The sequence below is a fragment of the Rattus rattus genome, chromosome 1, assembly GCF_011064425.1.
Source record: "Rattus rattus isolate New Zealand chromosome 1, Rrattus_CSIRO_v1, whole genome shotgun sequence".
Lineage (NCBI taxonomy): Eukaryota > Metazoa > Chordata > Mammalia > Rodentia > Muridae > Rattus > Rattus rattus.
In genome coordinates, this window is record NC_046154.1 from 21,277,321 (window position 1) to 21,303,026 (window position 25,706).

The window sequence follows — 25,706 nt, forward strand, 5'->3', positions numbered from 1 at the left end:
ATGGCCCCCTGCCTGGGCCCGCCTGTCCCCGCTCTCTGGGTCGTCACAGCTGCGGCGGCGGCCACCTGCGTGTCCGCGGGGCGCGGCGAAGGTGAGCTGCGCGGCGGGGCGGGGGCGGGGGCGGTGCTGCCCGGGGCGCAACTTCCCCGCCTCGACCCTAGCCGCCCTGGGCGCAGGATGGCACGGGCAGGGGCGGAGGGAGAATGCCCTGGGGACTGAGAATCGGAGGCTGGGGACAAGGGGACAGGACTGGACAGAAAACAGAAGAGGTATGGAGGAGAGAGGGTAAGGGATGGGGACCGAGGACCGAACGGACTAGAAGGCACCGGGCGGACAGGGAGACGCAAGAACCCAAGAATCGGGGACAAGGTACAGAGGACTGAAGGAAAGGGGGCTGAAGATGGCTTTGAGCACAAGGCCAAGAACTGGCTGGGGCCAGACAGAGAGCAGGGGTTTAGAAACACCGGGATGATGGGTGTCTTGAGAGTGGGGTGGGGGCGTAGGCTGGCCAGGGGAAAGGGTCGCCTACAGTGGCAGGAGGTGCAAAGAGGAATGGACTTGGAGAGACAGACACGGGGTGGCAGAGAACAGAGTCTTGTCTGGGTGAAAGCCAGGAGGACCCTTCACTCGGGGCCCCAGGCAGGTGGGAGGGGCACCGAGCCCTGAGGACCAAAAGACTCTGGGAAATGACTTCTGGTGAAGGAAGCCCAGAGCTCAGATTGGCTCCAGCCCTGCCCACCCCACACCCTTTCTTGGGTCCCACTCGACACTGCAATCAGACCAATGGGGTTCTGCCCCACATACGACAGTTCCTGTGGACTCACCACGCTGTGCAAGACCACTGTTCAGGGCTAAAGCTCATCTCACGAGGCAGGCTGGATTTTTACAGTGTCCACTGCTCCCAAGCAAGCTGGACTATTTGCTCAGAGAGCTTCTGGAATCCCAACACTTAGCTCAGGGGGACCACTCAGCCCACAGGTTCATCCACACAGACCCGGGTTGGCAGAACCTCAGATGCTTGGACGGCATCCCCCACCCGCCATCATGCACACAGCAGGGCAACCATTGCACATGCACATGTGTGACACCCCCCATGCATGAGGGTGCCGCAGCACAAACACATGCAGCACAGACACAAACAGACCCTCGGACTTGCATTCATGCCCAGTGAAACTCCGATGTAGGTAAAGTACTATCCCCAAGGAAAGCAAAGCCCGGGGTGGGGGGAGGGGTGTTGCAGGGTGGCTAAGGGGCAAGTGGACAGGCAGAGCTGGCTGTCTCTCTAGTTATGAGACATAATTGGGGGGGGTGTTCTGAGTAGGGACGAGTCAGGGTCAGAAGAACGGTATCCTGAGAGAAGTTTTCCTAGAGCTAGGCCAAGTGGCGTGGGGTGGATTGTGGTGGGTTAGGGTTGGGGTGGAGCTGGGGTTTCTAAGGAGGTCTTCGGCGAGCCTTCAGGAGTTCAGCGCTGCACCACACACACATCCTTGCCTCAGCTGTTCTGTGGAGGAGCCAGCGCCTTCCAGAGTCCCAGAGCCCCCATGGTAGTGACTTTTCCCAGGCTCTCATGCTGCAGACAGATATTAGAGGGGGATGTGTGTAACAGAGAAGCCACAGCGGGAGAAAAGACAGGCCTGGGAAAAGGGGAGAAACCTACCTGCAGTCAGGGGTATGGCCAAGGGTGTGTTTGCCGAGTGCCCAGACAAGCTAGGGTGATTCGCACAACACAGATGGCCAGATGACGGAGACCTGGGCCTGGTGTGCATGTGGGACACCCAGGAATCCCTTATGACATGGCTCTTGCAGGGGTACAGGAGCCAGAACATGCTGGGGAGACCCCTGGGACTCAGGGAAGAGGCAATCTTCCTAGTTGGGGCCAAACCCAGGAAACAGTGCCCGGCCTGGCTATCTGCCCATTGCTTACCATGGCTGCTGGGCAGTCACCTACAGATTCCTCCAGCCACACCAGGTGCCAGGTCTTTGTGGGTGAAATCTGCCTCCGCTTCAGGGTGGTCTCTAAGGCAGTCTGCGTGTCCTGCCTGATGTCCCTTGGCCACCCGGGTTCTCTGGCCTCCCCATCACGCACTGTGTCCTCGGGGAATGTGAATCAATTTAAGTATTAGTCTCAGTGAAATGGAATGGGGGAAGGTGACAGTACTGGAGAGAAAAAGAATCGTATAATGCCTTCCGTGATCAGGCGGGAGCCGCCAAGGAATTCGTGCTGTTCAGCACCTGATGGCCTGTGTGGTCCCCAGAATGACCTGCTCAGGGAGCCCCAGGAGGACCGCCTGTGGGCATTTCCAGCCGAGGAAACTGAGGCCTGAGGGGTTTGGGAAGAAGCCTTGGAGTCCAGGTCTCCTGTCTTCCGAATAGGGGATGAGTCCAGAGGGGGAAATCAATCTCACGGTCTGGCAGGAGAGGAAATCAGCCAGCTGCATGACCAGGTCTACGTTTCCAAAGGGCCTCAGACCAGACCAGGCAGGCCCAGAACTGGATTCCACCCAAGCCTCCTGGGTTGGCATGGGCTGTCCCTTGAGGTTCACCCCACTCTCCTCCACACCCGCATGGATGACAATGTAGGTATAGAAGCTGGCAACGTTCCAGAGGGAAAGGACGGGTACAGGGTGGCGGGGGGTTGGGAGGGAGGGCAGAGAAGGGTCTGGAAGGAGTAGGAGCAAACAGCCCTAGCTTCTCGTACCCTGTTGTGAATCCGATAGAATTGACTTTTGACTTATCTGTGGATTATCTGAAGACTGGATGATGCGATGGGGACATCGTGGGGACAGACAGTCCCAGAAGGTGGTCCTGAAGTCGGAGTGTCCAGGGGGAGGCTCTGTAGAGATGGATGTTTGTTCAGGGTCCTCCAATGTAGGGACAGGTCTGAACTAGGCTGTTCCGCGCCTGGAGAAGGGACCTCAGGCCTGAGACCCACATACAGGATACTGGCTAGTGTGGGGATACCCCTGACTGCCCTTTCCCCACCCTCTCTCCTCATGGGGCCCCACTGGCCTTGGGGGGAGCTGCGGTAGAGCCCCCTTCCCTCCCCCCAGCCGGCAGGAGGAAAGAGCTCGCCTGACCCACTTTTCTCTCTATTGCCTGAGAGCAAAGGAGGGAGGGAGACGGGAGGCTCTCTCTCTGCCTGTGCCCCTGGCGTAGGGCTGGCTCCGGAGAGGGGACCTTCCTCGGTGGACATTTGTTCCGGTTCTGATCCCCCTACCCCAGTCCCTAGGGACCCAGGAAGGAGTGCAGAGACGCCTTCTCTGGTTCAGCCGGGCTCCTGACGTTGGAGTGGGAGGGTGGAAGGAAGGAGAAAATGAGTCTGTAAGAGCATCCTCTCTCTGCAGTCCCTGATGACACTTGTCTCCACCTTTGAGGGCCAGAGAGGGCCAAATTGGAGCTATGCAAACGGCAAGCAGAAGGATATACCCCACCTCCCTGGGGAAAAGTTCCAAGAGGCCCAGCTTTGGCCATCTGTGACCTGGCCAGGTCATATTCCACCCTGGTAGATGGAAACCATTGGTGGTTGGCTGGGGAAGGAGACCCATGGAGGAAAAATACAAAAGCAAGCAAGCAAGCAACCAAAAACATGGCAGGCTGTGGGGCTCTGTACTAAAGGCCCCTTGTGCAGCCATTGCCATAGCAATAAAAAGCTAGGGCCCAGAGACAGGAGGGAACTTACCTTGGGACACACAGCAGGAACAGAGAGTCGGGACTAGAGTTCTGCTCTCTGCGCAGGACAGAGTGAGGAAGCAAGGGTGTAGGATGTGTCAGCAGGGACTGGTGTTGGCCCCACACTTTGCAGGTGGCTTCCTTGCCGCCATCTGAACCCCCAGGTCTTACTGATCCATTTAAAGACAGAGAAATTGAGATTCAAAGAAGTGGGGACCACCTGGGATGTGACAAGGCCTGGGAACTGATGCCACTCACTCCTCTGGACTGCTGTCTATTACAAAACACTTCCATAGGCAAGGTGGCATCTAAGGCTCCCCTGGGAGCACATAGTAGGTGCATTAGCCAGCAGCGCGTGTCCATGCACAGCCTTCCCATCACTGTCTTTAGTGGTCTGGCAGGTACCAGGCTCCATCCTGGGCACACTGGGGACCTTAAAACCGTGAGGACCTTAAAACCATGCCTGTCCTCGGGTGAACAGCAGTACTTAATGGTGTAGGTAAATGGTGGGACTTAATGTTATAAATGTGAATGCTGTCACCTCCTCAGGGGGCACTGGGAGTGAACACCACCACCCCCATTCCAAGGAGGAAGCCAGGACTTTGAGAGGTGAAGAGGCAGAACCAGGACACCAGCCTATGCTTGCAGGAGCCCCCAGACCCGGCTCTGTATGTCCAGCTACTCCAGGCTTCCCAGAGCATGGGCAGTATGAGCCCCAGGAGTGACATAGTGACCAGGCAGTTGGCTGAGGGTTGATGGAAACTGTCAAGAGAGAGGCGGGACTTAGACTCCAGACCAGATAGGGCAAGCATGGCTGGGGACTGTGAGCTCCTGGGAAGGGGCAGCTAAGAGTCACCAATGCAGCTGGTTCTGGCTAGGGAAAGGGTCACAGGGGCCTAATGCCCTCTTGTCTTGTGTTTTACAGTGAACCTGTTGGACACATCGACCATCCACGGAGACTGGGGCTGGCTCACGTATCCTGCTCATGGGGTGAGTGATGGAGCGAGGGAGTAGTGGTTGGAGTTCTGAATCTCAGCATCACACAGATCAAAAAGAAGCAAAGGCTTTGAGAAGTGAATTCATTCACTCATTCATTCACTCACTCATTCACTAATTCATTCACTCATTCATTCATTCATTCAAGGGCACAGAGAGGTGGAAGCTAGAACAGATAGTTCTTAACAGTTTAGCTCACTGGGACCCTTGGGATCACAGAGCCCGCACTGGCATGGGCCCCCGATGTCTGTCTGACCCTTGGTTTGAGGATCTTCATATCTGTGCCCTGGGCCTGCATATTCACAGCTTGCCAAGGCTAGGCCCAGAGTATCTGGAACCATGGTAACAGAGACATGCACGACAAGGTCCAGGCAGACTTCCATGGCCCTGGGGATGGGCCTAGCTCATCCTAGTGATGACAGTGACACCAGCTCAGGCCTGGGAAGGGTCTCGCTTTTCACCTTGAGGGAGGTTTTTATCTTAGGAATCAGGATGAATCTCCGCTCTGACCCTCTGGAGTCTCATCACAGGCAGCAGTGGGCTGAGCCATATTAGCTCCTCAGCACAGCATTCTGGGAACTGGCAGGGCCAAGCCTGAACGCTGTAATTCTCCGGGCCCAGAGCTGTAGCCTGCATGGCCACTTCTGAGGGCACAGGCCAGGCACCCGAGAAACGCAGCTTGACCTGGCTGTCCTCGGGAAGGGCCTGTAGCGGGTCTGCCCTCTTGCTTCTTAACTGTCAGGAACGGGCAGCCTTGGCCCCAGGTGTGCTCTGGTTTGCCCTGGAACCAGGGACTTGGCCATTCGGTTAATAAGAACCTGGATTTGCTTTGGAGAGGCTCATACCTGGTATCAGAAGGCTCTGCTTTTTACTGCACACCTCTTCTTTTGAGATTTAGATAATAATAGGGGTTGGGGATTTAGCTCAGTAGTAGAGCACTTGCCTAGCAAGTGCAAGGCCCTGGGTTCGGTCCTCAGCTCCAAGGGGAAGGAAAAAAATGAAATAAAATAATGATAAAACACATCTTGGGAGCAAGTCCTTGTAGGATGGTAGCCCATTCCACAGGTGAGACTACTGAGGCTCAGTGCTCTCTGGGGGTGAGCAAGACATGAACCCAGGTCTCTCTAGGACCAGAGCCTGTGTGGAGCCCACATGTACCCCAGGTGCTGAGGGCTTGTCTGACCTCCCTGTAAGGGGCGAGGGTGGATCCATATTGTCCACTGAGCCAAGGATGTGCTCTATCTGGAGTCGGGCACTTCCCAGAGAGGAAATGAACTACATGGGTCCAAATCTCGGACCTGAGCAGGTCGAGCAGGGGGTTGGAGGGAGTGCACACACACTCCTATCCAGGGACCTTCTGTTGGTTCTCCTGCCCAGCACGGAGAGCCTTTAGAGCTGGTTCATGAGGCTCGGTCCAGCATTCTCATTCTGCAGCTTGCTCAACTCTCCTCTGGGCTGTGCGTAGCATGAGAGGGGCTATCTCGCTTGGGCAGAACACAGCCAAAGGCAGGGCTGCTGGGCTCCAAGATGGGGGACTCTGCCTTCTCTGCCAGTGGGATGGCTCAGGCCACTCACCTCCTCATTTAGACGATCGTAGAGCATGCTCTGTGCAGTGACATTGGGCAATGCATAGAAAGGGCCTTTGGCCAATGAGAAGCCTTGGAGAGGCATTGGAGAGGTTAAGCTACTCTGCTTAGACCCAGACCCTATGTACTTAACCAGGCTGCATCTTCCTTCTACACCCACGGGGTGTCCCGTATCTTGACTGGCAACGAACAGCTGTAGTGCAGTCTGCCCTAGGGAGGGAGCATATTATTGTCTGTATCACCTTTGACCCTCACCATGCACTGGAATGGCTGGAAAGAGCAAGCACTCACAGATGAAGCACCCATGGCTCAGAGAAGGAAGGTAACAAACCCAGGGTTGCACAGTTGCTTTGCCCTGCCCTGTCCCAGGTAGAGAACCAGGTGGGGGACAACATGAGGGGGTCAGTTGCAGAGGCCGCTTGGGCAGGAGTAGCCCTGAGTGGAGACTGAGTGAGTTTTGCCCTTCCATTTGTTTCTAGGAACCCGGCCACCGCAGGCATCTGCCCTCACTCTGGGGCTGGCAGGGTAGGGCCAGGCCATTGGCACCGGTGGGGACAGCTGGAACGAACTCTGATCAAGCTGGTTGATTTATCTGGGCCCCTGGCAGGAAACAGACAGGGAGCGTCTGGCAAGCTCTTTGGTGTTCCATTAATTGCGACAATAACTTTAGCCCCAGATGTGACACTACTGCCTGGGGCTGGGGTTGCAGCGTGGGGCACGGGGCAGCAAGCATAAGCTCTTACAAGTGAGGCCAGACTCTCAGAAGCCCTGTGGGTGGGACCCTCCGTCGGTTGGTCCTGCAGGCATGCAGCAGATCAGGGGTGAGCTGGCAGGGCAGTGGTGCACTGGTGCCCTGCACTTTGAGTGCCTTCCTGTGCCAGGCCTGAGCTCAGCACTCTAGGCATTTTCTCCTGGCGTCCTCCCAGCCTAGTGGAGATAGGCCTGCCTGAGGGTGGCTGCCTGGGGTGGAGACCACACAGCCGGCAGAAATGAGGCCAGATGGAGGGGCTTGTGACAGGCAGGAAAGGGGTTGGGACACCCAGGACCCCTGCTGTACCACACATAGATCAAGCTCAACCCCTCGGTTTAATGGAGCTCAGGAGGAGGGGGTCTTCAAGCCCCCTCCCCCAGTACCGAAGTAAGAAGATCCTTAGTTCCTACAGAGCAGAGAGAAAGTCACAGATCTGGACATGACCATCTGTCCTTGCTATTCCTTGAGGTCCTCTAGACTCAGCCCTGTGCCTGTCCCTAGCTGGGGCTAGGTAGCGGTGTGGTTTAGGGAGCCAGGGCTCTTCCCTCTCTGCACCTACATGGAGTCCTTGATTTATCCAGGGCGTTGCTGGCAAGTGCCACATCAGGAGGGCTCAGGTCCCCCCCACTCCTCTCTCTCTCTCTCTCTCTCTCTTCACACACACACACACACACACACACACACACACACAGTGCTGGGAGGGTCAGGAACCCACTTGTGGGCAGGGCGTGGTGGCGGCCATGATACTAGGGGTCGGGATTGAACCCAGACCTTCAAACATGCAGAGCAAGCAACCGCTGTGCCACCGAGCTACACCCCCCCTTCTTTCTTATCATGCCGTTGGTTGGGATGAGATAAGGCAGCATTGGTCTGTCTCTCTGTGGCGTCTTTGGTTAAGTGTGCCGTTAGTACTGGCATCAGGCCCCAGGTCAGTCTGATCTGTGGAGATGAGAAACAGTGATGCCTTCTAGGGGCTGGGAGGGGGGACGTGTTACCCTCTATGGGTACAGCATCCTGGCTTGGGAAGATAAAAGGTGTCCTGGAGAAGGGCAGGACGGAAGGTGGTGACGTGATGTCACAGAGCCATGGGAGCGTGTTTCCTATCGTCGAACGGCGTGGTAAGAGTGGTGATGGTGGGAGATTTTTGTGTGTGTAATAAGAAAGAGTGGGTATTGTGTAAGCTCTTAAGACCCGAGTTAGAATTTTCCGGCACATGCAGAAGAAGCCTAACATGGTTAAGCGTACACCTGACACTCTAGCACTGTGGTGGTGGTGACAGAGGGAACAGGACTGCTGGACCTGTTGGCCACCAGCGGAAAAACAGTGAGGTCCAGCTTCAGTGAGAGACCCTGTCTCGAGGGTAGAGGGTGAAAGCAGGTGACGTTCGGCATATTTTGATCTCTCTCCATACACATGGGTGTGCATGCCACCATAGGCACATTCACACACACACATGCACTTACACACATGTACATGCACATTACATGCTTACCCATATCCTAACACAGTATCAGACTCCCATTCCTTTTTATGCGTGACTACTATCCTTCTGTCTGTCTGTATGCGCTATTTTCTCTGTCTGTTGTCTGTTGGTAGGCAGGTGTTTTTTTCCCATCTACTTGAGATTTTTGTGTGTTTTCCGTGGCGGGGCTCAGACCCAGGGGATGCTGTGTTCTGGGCAAGCAGTGGACCACACTCAGCAACACGTGGGCTGCCAGTCCTCGTCCTGAGCATGGGTACGCAGGCATCTATCTCATCAAGGCGATATACACTCTTAGAACCGCTGCCTCGTGTAATTCGGTTTTTTGAGATCTGCTGGTCACGGCTGCACGGTTCGAGTCCCCCCAGTGATGCACCAGCTCCTTCATCCCTCGCCGCACCTCTCTTCTGTTTAAATATCTGACGGCTGTGTAGTGGGCTCTGGCTGTGGGCTTGATTCGGATTTCCCCAGTGGTTAGCGACGTGCAGTATCTTTTCCTGTGCTGTTTGGCCATCTGTGTATCTTCTTCAGAGAAATGTCTTTTCAAGTCCTTCGCTCCCTTTTTTTTCTTTTAATTGGAGTGTTAGTTTTCTGTGGTTGGGATGCATTTCTTTATTTGTTGTGGATATTAATGTCTCCTCTGATACGTGGTTGGCAGACTTCCCCCACTTCCAGGCTGCCTTTCTTTCAGCTCCGTGGGGTTCGCTTTACCTCTGTTTCCCTCACTCGGGTAGGGCCAGATGGAAACAGTAATGCTTAACTTTCCCAGAGCCTTGTTCTGACCTGAGGGGAGGAGCCCAGGCCAGCCCCGGGACCCGCGCCAAGAATGGCAGAAGCTCATTCGCTAGAATATCTCAGAGCTAGAATACCCCAGAAGCATACACAGAACCCTGAGTTCCGTCCCCAGCAAGGTTGGTTTTGACTCGTGAGTGGGAGGCCAGCCTAAGCCACAAGAGACCCTTACCCCAAACAATAAGCCGGAAAACAACAGATAGTCTGACCAGTTGATCGGATAGTCATTCGGCAAGCAGCCACAAAGGTGGGGCAGCTAGAGAGGGATTTCACGTGGGGTATAACCCGGGACCACCTCTTCTTACACTAAAGGGAGGGGTCCCTTTAGTAGCTTAATAGGAAACTGCACTCATCTGCTTCTCCGAGCAAGACCCGCCCCTCACCGTGGGAGTGATGGCCCCTTGGTGGCACCCCTCGGTACATCGGCTCTGCCTCACATCTGTGAGTCAACAACACTTCCATCCGCATAGCTTAAGGATTCATTTGCAGGTGCCTGACCTTGGGCAGTGGTGACTGCCTTCCCCCGAGAGAGAGAGACATCTTCTCCTGTGTTTCTCCTAGTGTCTGTCTATGCAGGGGGCTGACAGGAGAGCACCAGGCGTGGCTCCCAACTTAGCAGATTGCGTTCTCTTTGCCACAGTGGGACTCCATCAACGAGGTGGACGAGTCCTTTCGGCCCATCCACACGTATCAGGTGTGCAACGTCATGAGTCCCAACCAGAACAACTGGCTGCGTACAAGCTGGGTGCCCCGGGACGGCGCCAGGCGTGTCTACGCCGAGATCAAATTCACCCTGCGTGACTGCAATAGCATTCCTGGGGTGTTGGGCACCTGCAAGGAGACCTTCAACCTTCACTACCTGGAGTCTGACCGGGATCTGGGGGCCAGCACACAGGAGAGCCAGTTCCTCAAGATTGACACCATCGCGGCGGATGAGAGCTTCACCGGCGCAGATCTGGGCGTGCGGAGGCTCAAGCTGAACACGGAGGTGCGTGGCGTGGGCCCGCTCAGCAAGCGCGGCTTCTACCTGGCCTTCCAGGACATAGGTGCCTGCCTCGCCATCCTCTCACTCAGAATCTACTACAAGAAGTGCCCCGCCATGGTACGCAACCTGGCGGCCTTCTCGGAGGCGGTAACCGGGGCTGACTCGTCCTCGCTGGTAGAGGTTCGAGGCCAGTGTGTGCGACACTCAGAGGAGCGCGACACACCCAAGATGTACTGCAGTGCCGAGGGCGAATGGCTGGTGCCCATCGGCAAGTGCGTGTGCAGTGCCGGCTATGAGGAGCGGCGCGATGCCTGTATGGGTGAGTAAAACTCGAGGCGGACTGGCTGGGCTGCAGGTGTCTCCGTATGGGTGGGGCTGCTGGTGTGCAAGATGTCAGCCCCACCATCTGGCTCCCTTTCAAGCAGATGCACAGGGCATCTGGGGACCGGGTAAGAGCCAGGTGGCCTGTCCTGTGACGTTGTCGAGGTGGCCTGCAGACACGTCCCTAGGTTAGGAAATGACACTGTCTGTGGTTCTAGGGTCTTCAGAAAAGATATACTTTACTGAGTGAGGTATTAACTCACTCAGTCCCCATCACCACCAAATGAAGCAGGGCTGTCATTGTCCTGGTTTTGAAGAGTTACAGGGGAGAAGAAGCTTGCCCAAGATCACACAGCCAGGGAGTAGAAAGACAGGCTCTGGGCTCTTGGCTCTGGCCTCTAAGCTGAAAATCGCCAGCCTTCCAATGTGGGGAGTGGAGAGAGGTAGAGTTAGTGTTCTGGGTAAAGACACATAGGGAGGGGACATTGCAAAGCCATGAGCAGGACCACCCAAGGAGAGCAGGCTTGGCTGGACTTGTCATACGGTCCCAGAACCTGGCTGTCTGTGTTTGAGTGAGCTTGCAAAGTCCTGCTGGGGCCAGCTGAGTACCTGGGCACACCAAAGTTAGTCATAATTGCCAAGGGAGGCCCAGGCATTGTGTTGCACATACATGGGCATGCACATATGTGTGTGTGCACATATGTGTGCCTGTGTGTGCATATATGTGGTCTGAGGACCAATGTGGGGCCCTGCAGCCTGCCATGCTGAGCACAATGCCTAGGGGAGCTCCATAGGCACCAGCTGGGGTACCAGCTGGAGCAGGGCTCAGTCTGGTTTCCCTGTGCCCTTCTTGGATCCCCTAGGGGCTGGACACATGGCCCCTCTGCCATCAGGGCACAGGGAAACCTGGCTATGGAGAACCTTGGTTCTGGCTGCAGAGGGCCCAGGGAGAGCCCTTCCTGTGTAGGAATCATGGAGACGCATGCATCAGACACCTCCTGTAGACCGGGAGAGCACACTAGCTCCCTGACGGTTTTCCAATGTTTGCCAAATCTGGGGACTTTAATAAGTGCCCTTAACACATTAGCTCTGCTGTTCCTCCCATGGTCATCTGTGCACTCAGGGCACAGAGATCAGGGCAGGAGGACCCTGTCTTTGGGAAGTCCCCATCCTTACGATAGCCTTCTGAGTGAGGTGCCACATTCCCACTTTGCAGATGGGACACCCTGAGGCCCTTCGGTGTGAGTGGCGGAGTGGATCTGATCCCAGGCTACCTGGCCCTAAGCCGGCCCCTCTGCCATCCTCAGAATCCTCCTGTCACACTCAGATGACTGGTGACAGGTGCAGCTATGCCATAACGACCAGGCAGACCGAACGGTGGCACCCGCTCAGCGCTGCCCCAGCTCTAAGCTTTAGATGCTTAGAGCAACCTTACAAATAAGCCAGTGAGTCCCACGTGCACCCGGGAAAGACTAGGCAGATCCCTTGGTTGGCAGAGGTGGGGAACCGGGCAGGGCTCTTGGTGAGGATTCCTCAGAGGCTGGGAGAAGCCGAGGCCAAGCTTACTGCCTGCTGCTGCCAGCCCATTAATAAAAAATAACAAAGACACACGGGGCAGGGTGGGGCAGGGTTAGGGAACCGCAGTGTGTTTTGAGTTTTACATTTAAATCATAATGCAACATAATTACGCCAGTTGCAAGATAATTACAGGTTTTATAAAAAATATCAATTCACAGTGCACTGCAGGCAGAGAGATGGGGGCGGGGTATGGGTTTGAGTCCCACGTAGAGGGACATTCCCCGGCGCTCCCCTGCTGGTGGCGTCTGTGTTTGTCCGTGTCACCGAATCCGGAAGGAGCCACAAGGGTTCCACACTGAGACCTTCACAGAGGGAGCCAGGCCAGCAGCCTTGTCTGGAGACTCTAAGTAAACTCTGCCATGTCACTTGGCTCCTCAGGTGACGAGGTGAGATTTCTTTCCTGCGTCAGAAACTTATGGGGGAACTACCAGAGCCCTGTAAAGCTGGTCCAGTTTACCACTGAAAGAAAGAGGCCCAGAGAGGTAAACTTACTGACCCAGGGACACACAGGAAAGACAGATTGGCAGAGGTCCCATCTCTGACATCCCCTGAGCAGGAAGTACTCGGTGGCCTCCTTAGTCCCTTGCCTGCACGCCTCCCCTCCCACAACTCCTCCAGCAAGCAGAGGGGCCTTGGAGAATCCCCCGCCCCGGGAGCTGCGGGGAGAGTCGGAAACTCTTCAGTCCTGGTCGCTGTCCTTCCTATCACCTGGATGCGAATGTAAATCACCCTCGGGGGCCCTAATCATCTTTCTATAAATATCAGAGGCTCATTCGGAGGGGAGCGGGGACGCCGACGAGCGCTTTTGCCTTCCTGCCTGTGTTTAAAATCTGATTTAGAATTAATTTCCTTTGGTCGACCACGGGCGGGCACCTTATTTGTCAAATCTCGGGCTCCGTGCAGGGGGGAGCAGAGAGGTGGCTGAGGCTGCAGGCAGCTGCCGGCCTGACAGGCAGCCTGGGCAAGGTGCCCTCGGCAGGGCAGCGGCCTCTCCTGGCCCACAGCCTGCAGCTCAGGGCCTGGACCACTCCGGAAGCCTCCTGGGTCACGGGGCAGGACCAGACTGCAGCCCGGAGTGCCTCCATCTGTCCTAGCCACTAATTCGTAGCCCTGCCTCCAGGATCCAGGGCTCCCTGAGGCCCGGTGATTAGTATTCTTATTAAAGATGATTTTATTTTCGAGGCGTGGATTAATCTGGCCTTGACACGTGATAGCCATATTGGGTATTAGCGGAGCAAGAGGGAACTGGGAGTGACAGGAAGACACAGCCTCCTCTAAGCTCTACACCATGAGGAGAGCTGGATAGGGGCCCAGCTGGAAGGTCCCCCCAACTGGCTTTGCATCACCCCTGGGCTGAGAATCTAGGGCTAAAGGGTGCAGCTCTCTGAGGGTGTTTCTTCTTTTGCCAAAGGGTCCTGTGGGCTGGGGTACAATGCAGTGACAGTGCACTTACTCAGCCTCCCGATGCCCCCCCACCTTCTTTCCCCAGCACAGACAGACGCTCACACACAAGTGAAACATTGTACTCGCACACAGGTGAAACATTGTACTAACAGTTACCAATTGCATCTAGTTATAGCAACCAGTGCCAGGTGCTGCCAGATCCTGATGCTCAGGTGACCCGCACTGCAGCCCTACACTGCCACTATTGCTGTCCCCATTTACAGATGAAACTAGGACCTAATGATGTACCCTGAATCACTAAACCCTAGTAAGGAGTGATGCCAGAAAGAGAGCCAGTCGATCTCCAGTGCCCACCCTTCCCTGCTATGAGCTGTTTACAGCCAAGGACTTTACGGATTGTCATATTGTGACATGCCCTTCTTGCCCTGCCACACCAAGATGTCCCACGGAATTACTTGTCTGTCCCTTGTTGCTCCAAAGGTTCTCTGGGCAGAGCCAGCTCCTCTGATCTAGTTTGTAGTGGAGGGGCAGGGGAGTGGGGGATGGGTAAAGGGGTGCCAACCCATCACAGGCGTCTACCCACCGCAGTGAGGGCTCTGTTACTCAGCAGAACCGCAGGTCCAGCATAGAAATGCCAGCCCCCTGCTGACAGTGCTGTCTCCATCCTCTCCTGCCTCGGGAGCCTTTGTCCCAGGCTGCCTCCCAAGACAGATTCCCAAATGGAATCAAGTCTGAACCTTCTTGGGGACCCTTAGAACGAGACAGGTGCTTCGGAGCACAGGGGTATTGTCCCCTCACCTAACAGCTGCTAAGCTCCTCCAGTGCTGCAGTCCTGTGCCCCCAAAACCACTTGAGGGTCGTCCTAACCCCTGGCTCACTTTCTCACAGTCTGTAGAATTTTAGAAATCTGCTTGGCTTTTGCTTGAATAATAAAGAGATCTGACTGGCATCCACGGTTGCCGTGCTCCGAAAGGACATTCTTAAATAAAACTTCGCTAGGGGACTGGCTTTTCCAGAACGGGATTTAGCATGGAGAGAATCCAGTGGGCCTGCGGCTGTCCCTGTGACAGAGGGGTTCCACTAGGACAGACCTGGAAGCAGCCTGGCTGGGTGGCACTGAGTCCCCTGACCCTCCTGAGCAGTCACACAGACTAATCCTTACCTCCCAAGGGTCTGCCCATGAGGACCACCCAGTCCAGGAGAGACTGATGGGGGATGGGAGATAGAGTGACAGGCACAGTCATTTCTATGTGTTACATGGAGGGCCAGCAATGCTATCACAGGGGACCAGAGGGAGTTGGGAGGGATCCAGAGAAGGAGTTTAGCACATGGATAGGAAAAGACACCCTGAGAAGAAAGCCCAGCATGTGCAAAGGCCCTGGGGCCTGTAGCATGTGAGAACGACTAGAGCCCCGTCTGGCCTGAATGGGAGGCTAAGGTAGAGAGTCAGCAGGGATCCCCGAGCCTATCTGACTTGATCTCTTACCCTTCAGATATCCATCCTTGGGGAGGGGGCTTCTGGCACTGCTCTCCAGGACCCTCTTGCCCTTCTGAGTATGATTTGATCATGTTTGCCAGCATCTCCTTCCCCAACATGGTGGCCCTGGAAGGCGGGCTGGGCAGTTCAGCTCATGACAATGTCCCCTGACTCTGAAAAGGGCCTGGTCCTGGGTCCTGCTCCTAAGTGATCTAGCCATCGACTGACTGTGAGAAGGCAGGCAGGCCGGAGGTCCCGTTGGAGGCTACCAAGGTCACTCAGATGAGGTGAAGCAGGTGGCAGGTCTGGCAGGAGAAAAAGGTATCCAGGAGACAAGCAGCTGTCAGAGGTGACAGGGTGGCGGGTCTTGGTGCCAGGTTAACTGGGGGGACTTGTGAAGCATCAGACCCCACCAAAGGCTTTACTACCTCAGGGTGTGTGGTGAGGCTGGGGATCTGACTTTCATGGGAGAGGGTCCCTGTTTGTCCAGGCCTGGCACCAAGTCGTGCATGGGTCTCTCACTCGTCCACATCACACAGCCATGGCTTTAGTCACGCTCCCTGCGATTGGCAGCTGCTTGGGCCCTGTCAGAATCTGTGGCTGAGGAGAGTGGGTGATTTGAGAAGCTCAGATGTGGGGCTTTGGGGTGTCCACTTTGGGTTTGGAACTCATATCAAGGACCTAGCTCAGCTCCGTGCAACCCTGTGGAAGACAAACGCCCCTGTCTATGCTCTACCTCCACCCCATCTGATGGGGAGGAAAACAGTATTGTGTTACAGTGGAAGCTCCGTCCCTCCAGGATGGACGGATGGACAGACAGACACACATACGTTAGAAAGCTCAGGGTGAGTCCCACCCTGAAGCTCTTTGGTGGGCTCCTAGCTTGCCTGTAACTGCCTTTTCCTCCACAGCCTGTGAGCTGGGCTTCTACAAGTCAGCCCCCGGGGACCAGCTGTGTGCCCGATGCCCACCCCACAGCCATTCTGCCACCCCTGCGGCCCAGACCTGCCGTTGTGACCTCAGCTACTACCGTGCGGCCTTGGACCCACCATCGGCAGCCTGCACCCGTGAGTACCACCTCGAAGCTCTCCTGATCGGACTCCCAGTGCTCTGGAGCTAGGTGTCTATGAAGTAAGGGTGGGCTGGTGTGTAGGGGAGAGGCTGTTGTCTGTGACTACAGCAGGAAGCTTGACATCCTGGAGTCTTGCGGTTCTCCGCCATCTCTTCAGGGACACCCAAGAGGCCCTTTGCATACTTTCCTCAGTCTTTCAGGGGTGTCTGGTGCCTGGCGAGGGCGTATTTCTAGGTGCACACGCCCCGTGTGCCTGAGGTGACTCTGAGGAGCGTAGGAAACTCCTGGCACTGCTGTTGTTTCTTGAGCCTGGCCCTCATCCTCTCTTGGCCAGGGGCTCAGCAGGGGCCCTGCTCTCACTGCCTGCTACAGAGGAGCCTGAACTGTTTTGCCCTGAAGTTGCTGCCCAGATCCCTTCTCTCTTGATCTTCTCATGGCCACCCAGCCTCGGGCTCCCTGCACAGGCAGGCCAACCCATGAGATCCCTGAATAGGCAGTGTGTGTGATGTCCCACAGCCTGGTGGCTACACGGCAGGCTTCTCATGCCACAGAGAATGCCCAGTGACATTTTTAGTAGCAAAAGCGTGGAGGAATGGAAGAGGGTGGACATGACCAGGCAGTTTACGCATAGTGTGGGTCCTGCGGGCACCCCAGCACTGTGCAGCATTCCTCCGACTATAGGTGGGAAGTGTAGGAAAACACACACACACACACACACACACACACACACACACACACACACACACACACACACACACACACACACACACACACACACACACTCTGTGGTGTGGGAACTCAAGTTACCCTGGGACTTTTGGAGGATGTAAGAGATATGATTTCTTTGTTAAGAGGCATCAGATACAATGGGGATCCTGGGCCAGCTCTACCCCCATTGTTGCTGTCTTTCCTCAGGGCCACCCTCAGCACCGGTGAACCTGATCTCCAGCGTAAACGGAACTTCTGTGACCCTGGAGTGGGCCCCTCCTCTGGACCCAGGTGGCCGCAGTGACATCACCTACAACGCGGTGTGCCGCCGCTGCCCCTGGGCCCTGAGCCACTGTGAGGCTTGTGGGAGTGGAACTCGCTTTGTCCCGCAACAGACAAGCCTGGCGCAGGCCAGCCTGCTGGTGGCCAACCTCCTGGCCCACATGAACTACTCCTTCTGGATCGAGGCAGTCAACGGTGTCTCCAACCTGAGCCCCGAGCCCCGCAACGCTGCTGTGGTCAACATCACCACAAACCAGGCAGGTAGGCGGAGCAGCCCCAGGGACCCCCATCCACCCTCCCCCAGCTGTTGTTTCTTTTGGCTCTCCCTTCCCACCAGGACCTGAGCAGGGGATCGTTTTTTTGCCTATAGGAACTTAGCCCGAGACTGGGAGAACCCCAGAAAACACAGAGGCAGTCTTCAGTTATGGGTCATAAGCCTGGATTCTAGAACTTTCCCTGCCTATGTCTCTGCCTTTTCTCTTGTGCAATGGAAGTAACACTACCTGCCTTCCATGCTGTGGAGGTTTAGAGAGAGGGGAGAGCACCCAGTCCAGCAGCTGTCAACGGATTCTAACCACTGTAAGCCCAGGCCTCCCTTGCACCCACAGCAGTCCTTCTGCCTTAGCCTTCCAGTGCTGAGATGGCAGATGTGAACCACCACTCCCAGCTTATGCAGAGCTGAGAATTGAACCCACTGCTTCACGCACGCATGCCAGGCAAACACCCTACCAGCTAAGCCATGTCCCCAGCCCCACACGTCATCACTTCAGTGCCTATGTCCAGAGTCAGGTGGGTTTGGCCGTATTGGGACCACACCCATTCATGTATTTCTGGTCACTCAGACTGCGTTCATCCCACAAAGGTTCTTTCTTTCTGAACTCTGAGGGCCTATCAGGTGGTAGCCTGGTCCTGAAGAGCAGCCAGGAGCATTTTTCTATGACTACTCCCTCTGGAACATTCCCAGAACCCTCAGCTCCTCCCCCCCCATCTTCTCCCAAGGATACACAGGCATGGCTCAGAAATCCCCTGTTACTGCATAGGAAGTAGAGGTCAGGACCCCAATGATCAGCCTGCAGGGGAGTCCAGCACTCATCCTTCCAGTGGCTCAGTGACATCTATCCAGGGCCACACCCTCTCTCCACATCGTTCCATCCTCCTGGCCAGCAGTATTCAAGAGCAACCAACCTGTGCCTGGGTTCGCAGTCCTGCCCTGCCACCCGTGTCTGCAGGAGCATGGAAGCAGGAGGCTCCCTAGCCCATGGTGAGGGAAGAGCAGACAACCAGGAGCCTCTGGACAGCACCCACATTAGAGAGAGACACCCCATCACCCCACCGCGTGCCACCCACCCGGTCTCTCACGAGTTGTCCCTGTCTGAAGACCTTCCCCGTCACAAGGCTCTCCTCACAGAGCTACAACAGCACCCACCAGTCTCATCCCCACCTTGGCACCATGGCCACATGCAGCAGGCACCCCTCTCTGTTCTGTATCCCCGCCCATCTGCCTGCCAGCCCCGGTCTCCTTAGAGCAGCCTGCAGAGACTGCTGTAAGTGACTTAGCAGGCCCTGAGTAGTAAGAGAGAAAGCCACCGCAGAGCTGCGAGCTCCCACACCCGACTCCCCCGTATCAGGTCCTTCCAGCTCTCCCTGTAGGGGCTTCTTGATTCTTCATGTCAGAGTCTCTAGTAGCAGCAGCATGTATTGGGCACCACTGTATGCAGTCCCTGCCTTCAGTGAGCATCCAGGCATGCTGGAGCAACAGGACTCCTAGACTCGGGAAGAACTGGCCTGTTAGAGTCTCGCTCTGTAGTCCAGATTGGCCTTGAGTTCATGTTAGTTGTCTTGCCTCCACCCCAAGCATTGGGATTGCAGGTGGGGGCCATCATCCCCAGATTGCTTCATTGTTTGGCCTTGGGTGTAACTATATGTGACCTTCAAGCATACTTGGGAGAGCACAGTACCTGCAGATAAAGCCAGGGGTAGGGGACAGGGCACCTCCTGTGACCAAAGAATCCCTGAACATACATAGGCCTGCTCAGCTCCTGCTCCTTGCTCTTCAGAGCTGTCCCAGCCTGGACTCCAGCCCTGAGTCCTTCCTCAGGAATAGCTGAGGCCCTGCTACATCCCGGCCTCTACTTAGGGTGGAGGCCCTGAGTGTAACCAGACCTGAAACTGGCCCCAAAGAGTGACCCGGGAAGCAGCCCGTGCTTCTCCAGGGTATGGGGCTGCAGACTGTCTTGGTGTAGAAGCAGGAGGGTCCCGGAAGAGCCTGGGAAAGACTGGGCAGAGGCCTGGGCGTGGCCCACGCTGGGCCTGATGGGTAGCTGCCGCCCCAGCCCCGTCCCAGGTGGTGGTGATCCGGCAGGAGCGGGCTGGGCAGACCAGCGTGTCACTCCTGTGGCAGGAGCCAGAGCAGCCCAACGGCATCATACTGGAGTACGAGATCAAGTACTACGAGAAGGTTCGAGAACGTTCCGGAGGCGGGTGGGTGAGGAGCCAACAGGGAGCTGCGGGCCGTGAGGAGGGCCTCAGAGTCCCACGGCCTTTCTTCTCCGGGCAGGATAAGGAGATGCAAAGCTACTCTACCCTCAAGGCTGTCACCACCCGCGCCACCGTGTCAGGCCTCAAACCAGGCACTCGCTACATGTTCCAGGTCCGGGCCCGCACCTCAGCAGGCTGTGGACGCTTCAGCCAGGCCATGGAGGTGGAGACCGGGAAACCCAGTGAGTGCAAGGAGGGGGAGGGCTAGGGAGCCCCACCGGTAAGACCAGGAGGAGGGCAAGCAGGGGAAAGCCAGTAGCTCTACCTGGCTGGGCCCTGGAGATCCCTGGTCTCAGTATCGCATGCAGTGGAGTAACGTCTTTACAGACAGGAAGTGAAGCTCGGTCCCGTCACCTTCGGGCCTCCCCTGAGTCTGAGTGAGGCCTTTGCCTGGTGACTTTTATAGGTGACCCAGTGACATCTCTTAGAAGCTCATACTCTCCACAGCATCCACATCACTGGGGCCTTGCAGGAAACACTAGTCCCTGGGTCGGTGCCCTGCATCAGGAACCCTGAGAAGCTAAAAATCAGAAACCTAGCAGTTAAAGGCTGATCTATTCGCCTTTCTCCGGCTCCAGCCAGCCAGCCTCCCGCACTGCCGGACGGATTAAGTGCCCACCTGGCATTCCTATGCCAACTGTGTGTCCTAAGTATTTATAGGCCCCCTTGAGACTGAGCATGGCAATCCTGTCCTTCCCATTTTGTTTATCCCGTGGCCTCCAGTAAGAGATTTCAGAGATCCCCCCCCCCGGAAGCTGCAGAGAGGGCTGAGAAGAGGGTCCCCTGAGGCCAGCACTCACATCTCTCAACACACTCCTGGTGCTGTGAGATTGACAGACAGCACGGGTGGTTTTCAGCTCTTCTTCGTTTGGGTCAGGAGAGGGCAAGTGATCGTCAGCGGAATGTTCGGCTTGCATGGTCCCTCGAAAACCAGCAGCCTCCGCAGGGACTCTAAGGGAAGCCTAGTGCAGGCTGGGGTGGGATCAGAGCTGGCTGGTGGCGGCAAAGGGCCGGGCCTTCCTGCAGGGCCCCGCTATGACACTCGGACCATCGTCTGGATCTGCCTGACACTCATCACGGGCCTGGTGGTACTCCTCCTGCTTCTCATCTGCAAGAAGAGGTAGATACTCCTCTGCCTCAGCCCAGCCACAGCCCAGGCACCAGTGGTCTCCTCAGCCACCATCCAGCCATGCCCGACCACACATAAAAGTGCCCAGCCACAACCCGGTCCCACCCAGCCCTCCCTACCCTAACCACACTGCCCCACACTGAGGCCAGGGAGCCATGCCTTCGCAAGCATGGCCCGTGTGATGGTCAGTTGCACTGGGGACATTTTGTAGATTAGAAATCAAAAACTGAGGACTCTGAGTCTAAGAACAAGGCCGCTCCCATGCAGACTTACTGAGGGACAAGAGCCAACCTGTTGGGAGAAGGGCACTCTGATCCACCTTCTGACTGGGTCTCGGGTGGCCTGGTCCTGGCGGGGTGGTGACTGCCTCGCCCCAATCCCCATGCAGGCACTGCGGCTATAGCAAGGCATTCCAGGACTCTGACGAAGAGAAGATGCATTACCAGAATGGCCAAGGTGGGTGCCAGGCCTCGCCTCAGCAGGACCCAGTGCAGGACTGGCTTGTCCAGGTGTCTACAGGAAAGGCCAGGCGGGGCCCAGAGGCTAAGGCTGGCCATTACAGAGACCACCCCCACTCGCCAGCTGACAGCCCCCAGGGGACGCCAAAGGGGCTTTGGGCAGGGAAAAGCACAGCCTTGTCCACTCACACATAGTTCACGCGTGATTTCTCTGGCGGGCGCTTGGGTTATCTTAAACAATATCCCCTGCTACAGTGAGCTTTCCAGGATCCTGTAGAGACTCCAGGAAGCAAGGGAGACATGGGGAGGATCTCCTTCTACATCCTGGCACTGTGCCCACTAACGTCAGTGGGAATACTCATTCCCGCTAGGCTCAGCGCAGCCCTGGGTGTTTAGCCATTTTCTAGTGACCCGCCTTCAGGCAGAGCTGGCACGTACGTGTGAACTCCTTTTCTCGATGGCATTAGCCCCGTAAGAGCAATGTTAAAGTCACAGAGACATGGGGGTCTGGGGTTCAGAGAACAGCGTACATGCCAGAATTAACCAGACACCCGGAACACAGAACCAGAGCCACGCCATAGGCTACCGTTTATGGCTATGGGATAAGCACTGTGGGGTCCCTGCTGTTTGGCATCATATCTAGGGATTCGTAGTGACACCCTATAAACACTGGGAGAGGGAACTTCTTCCCATCCCGATTGAGGGCCCTTCTCCTTGACTCCTCAGCACCCCCGCCTGTCTTCTTGCCCTTGAACCACCCTCCGGGGAAGCTCCCAGAAACCCAGTTCTCGGCAGAGCCCCACAACTATGAGGAGCCAGGCCGCGCAGGCCGAAGCTTTACCAGAGAGATCGAGGCCTCCAGGATCCACATTGAGAAGATCATAGGCTCGGGTGAGCCCCAGAGGCTAGGAGGAAGGGGGTGGTATGGGAGGGGACCCCGGCCAGAAGGGTAGGGAGATGGGAGCAGCCTAGAGCTCCTGGTGCTGGAGGTTCAGCTCCTGGGCCCCCGAGTGGGAACTGCGTCCCACTGTTAATGCTTGTTCCTTCCGGGTCCTGCAGGGGAGTCAGGAGAAGTATGCTATGGGAGGCTGCAGGTGCCAGGACAGCGGGATGTGCCCGTGGCCATCAAGGCTCTCAAAGCTGGCTACACGGAGAGGCAGCGCCAAGACTTCTTGAGAGAGGCAGCCATCATGGGTCAATTCGATCATCCTAACATCATCCGCCTGGAGGGTGTGGTCACCCGTGGTAGGTGCCAGCAAAGGTCAGCGTCCCCCGATGGGACACTCTTATCCAGAGAGGGACTAGGTCTATCCCTTGGGCCACCCTGTCCCTGTCACTGTGTCTCAGGTCTCTAGATGACCCGAGTGCTCAGAGCTCAGGACCCCAGTGGGGCCCTGAAGGCTGACCTGAGTCCTGAGTGGGCGTATGTTCCGGTCCCTGATCCGCAGCCCTGGCCACCCACACACCACACCTTCATCTCCCTTTCCTGCCCAGGCCGCCTGGCAATGATTGTGACTGAGTACATGGAAAATGGCTCCCTGGATGCCTTCCTCAGGGTATGTCTGTCCCCACGTAGGGAAAGGGTGCACGTCCATCCCCACCAGCCACACGGGTGGGGGGATGCTCACTTGCTGTCCACACGTGGGAGTTCATTCTATTGAGAGTTCACCCCTCACCCCTCTGGAGCTAGCTTCTCATGTTCATGGGGAAGAGGCAGGTGTGAGGGGAAATCTCAAGAACCAGTTGATCACATTGCTTTCTGGCCCTCAACCATGAATTCCTGGGGTTGCGAGGGCCCCTCCTGCCCTACTTCACGCAGAGGTGTCCCATGCCACCAGCTCTGCCATTTCGGGGGAGGTGGTTACATTTTCAGCCCTCGCTTCTGGGTATTCACTGGGAGGCTGTCAGACCTAGAACGTGACCTTCCTAGGCCTCCATTCCCCAACGGGAAGACACTTCCAGGAGCCCATGTAAGCAGCCAGTCACTTCCTTTTGTCCACCGCAGTCACCTCTGATCTCTAAGGCATCTCAGGAGATCTCCAAGCCCTGGGCCAGGCACTGTCCCAAAGCCCACACACCACTCTGTGTCCCCTTGCAGACCCACGATGGGCAGTTCACCATCCTGCAGCTAGTGGGCATGCTCAAAGGGGTGGGCGCTGGCATGCGCTACCTCTCGGACCTGGGCTACATTCACCGTGACCTGGCCGCCCGCAACGTCCTGGTAGACGGCCGTCTGGTGTGCAAGGTGTCAGACTTTGGGCTCTCAAGGGCTCTGGAGGACGACCCTGAGGCTGCCTACACCACTGCGGTGCGTTGGGAACGTCCTCCTGTGAGCAGGGGCGTGGGCAGCCAGCCATGTTCTAAGGCGTTCGTACTCTCAGGGTGCCGCACACTTGTCTTGCTTGTTTTTTTCTAATGGCTCAGGGAGGTGGGTTCCCCTAGAACATGTGCTCTTGGATGGTGAGCTGGGGAGTGGGACTCTGACTTGGACTATGGGACAAGTCCAGCCAGCCCCTCAACATTTTCCTATCCACCCCAGGGAGGGAAGATCCCTATCCGATGGACAGCCCCAGAGGCCATTGCCTTCCGCACTTTCTCCTCAGCCAGTGATGTGTGGAGCTTTGGTGTGGTCATGTGGGAGGTGCTGGCCTATGGTGAACGGCCCTACTGGAACATGACCAATCAGGATGTGAGTCTGGGGCCCAGGGGTGGGGTGCAGCTGTGGGTCCTCAACAGGGAACCCAGCCTGAGCCCGGCGATGTGTTCTCACCAAGGTCATCAGCTCTGTGGAAGAGGGTTATAGGCTTCCAGCGCCCATGGGTTGCCCACGTGCCCTGCACCAACTCATGCTGGACTGCTGGCACAAGGACCGTGCCCAGCGGCCTCGCTTCTCTCACGTAGTGAGTGTTCTGGAGGCCCTGGTCCACAGCCCCGAGAGCCTCAGGGCCACAGCCACAGTCAGCAGGTACCAGAACCCCTGTACCAGCCCCACTGTCCCCCTCTTCCGAGTCCAGCTTTGCAAATCCTCTACCTTATAGGGCTGGGATCGGGAGAGAGAGTGGCCATCGCCCATGTCCTTAGCAAAGGCGGAGTCCTGGCAAGCTACTTACTGAACTCTCTGTTCCCAGGTGCCCAGCCCCTGCCTTTGCCAGGAGCTGCTTTGACCTCCGAGCAGGCGGAAGTGGGAACGGGGACCTCACTGTGGGGGATTGGCTGGATTCCATCCGAATGGGCCGGTACCGGGACCACTTTGCCGCGGGCGGGTACTCCTCCCTTGGCATGGTGCTTCACATGAACGCCCAGTGAGTGACAGGGAGGGGAAGAGGGTGCAGGGCCAGGGGCAACCCCACAGCAGTGCAGGGGTGGGCAGCGGGCTCTCTTCCCAGCTCCCAGACTCCTAGAGCCAAACGGGCGGGCCTCGCTTCCTTCACAGGGATGTTCGTGCCCTCGGCATCACCCTCATGGGCCACCAGAAGAAAATCCTCGGAAGCATCCAGACCATGAGGTCCCAGCTGAGCTGCACTCAGGGGCCACGCCGGCACCTTTGACCTATGGCCACTTGGCACTGGTCATACCAACTGTCAGGGGCTCTGCGGGGGGGGGCCCCAGCAGTCAGGGTAGCCCCTGAGCTCTGCCACAGGAGAGTGACAGAGGTCAGGCACCTGGGACAAGGACCTTGGTGCTTCAGATAGAGAGGACACCTGCCCTCCGGAGGCAGGCACAGGACCTTGTGTCTTCTAGAGCCTGGGGCCTCCAACACCAGACGCCAATGGTGACATCACTCGCCTAGCTGTGGGTGCATGCGTGCATGCATACGGGTGACGGTGTGGGCGTGCCCCGCGAGGTCCTGGCGGCTGATGAAAACAATGCGTAACCATGTCTCTGTTCCCCCGTTAGGCCCCAGCACAGATGTGTGCAGGTTACCACGCGTGTGCTTGTCTACTAGGGCAGGAGCCACGTGTGTATGGCCACAGATAACACGTCATGAATGAGGAGGCGTGACAGAGTGTGAGCGACACTGCCCAGTTCCCAGGACCTGTGGGGGATCGCACAGTGCCTGGCGGCTGGAGCCCAGGCTGCTTCCGAATCATACCAGCACAGGCCCACCGTCCAGCCTGGGTGAACCCACCGTGGCTGTATCTCAGGTCCGGGACTCCTTCCTACTTTGGGGGCTCTGCCTGGCTCCTCCTGCTACTCAATAGGAAAACAGGGTTCCTGGCCAGTCCCTCTGGCCGCCTTCCGTAGAGGATCACAGCAGAGTGTGAGATGCCCTCGGTGGGCCCTGACTGCCTGACCGTCGCTCTCATGGCTGTGATGCCTCTTTCCAATGTCTCACTGCCCATTCCTGCTGCCCCCCTGCCCATGCTGGGAACAGGAGCCCCAAACCCACCCCTTCTTGTACCAGATAGGTATGCCCAGAGAAAAGGATGCCTTGTCTGAGGTCACATGACAACCAAATTTCAGAGTTGGGACCCTCTTT

The 25,706-nt window shown here is 56.7% G+C and overlaps 1 protein-coding gene across 1 annotated transcript; it reads left to right on the top strand.

Moving 5' to 3' along the window:
* On the top strand, positions 1-25,706 carry Epha8 (EPH receptor A8). Its single transcript, XM_032895911.1, has 17 exons — positions 1-91; positions 4,595-4,659; positions 9,915-10,578; positions 15,951-16,106; positions 17,027-17,362; positions 19,435-19,559; positions 19,659-19,821; positions 20,666-20,759; positions 21,157-21,224; positions 21,953-22,117; positions 22,286-22,471; positions 22,721-22,782; positions 23,325-23,534; positions 23,766-23,915; positions 24,001-24,191; positions 24,355-24,528; positions 24,660-25,706. Exons 1-17 carry the CDS (start codon positions 1-3, stop codon positions 24,772-24,774), a joined length of 3,015 nt encoding a protein of 1,004 aa, XP_032751802.1. The 3' UTR covers positions 24,775-25,706.

Excerpts from the sequence above, each read along its gene's own strand:
- Epha8 (XM_032895911.1), top strand. The coding sequence starts at position 1 with ATGGCCCCCTGCCTGGGCCCGCCTGTCCCCGCTCTCTGGGTCGTCACA. Across the intron at positions 10,579-15,950 it reads GCGGCGCGATGCCTGTATGG|CCTGTGAGCTGGGCTTCTAC; the intron begins GTGAGTAAAACT and ends TTTCCTCCACAG. Across the intron at positions 16,107-17,026 it reads ACCATCGGCAGCCTGCACCC|GGCCACCCTCAGCACCGGTG; the intron begins GTGAGTACCACC and ends GTCTTTCCTCAG.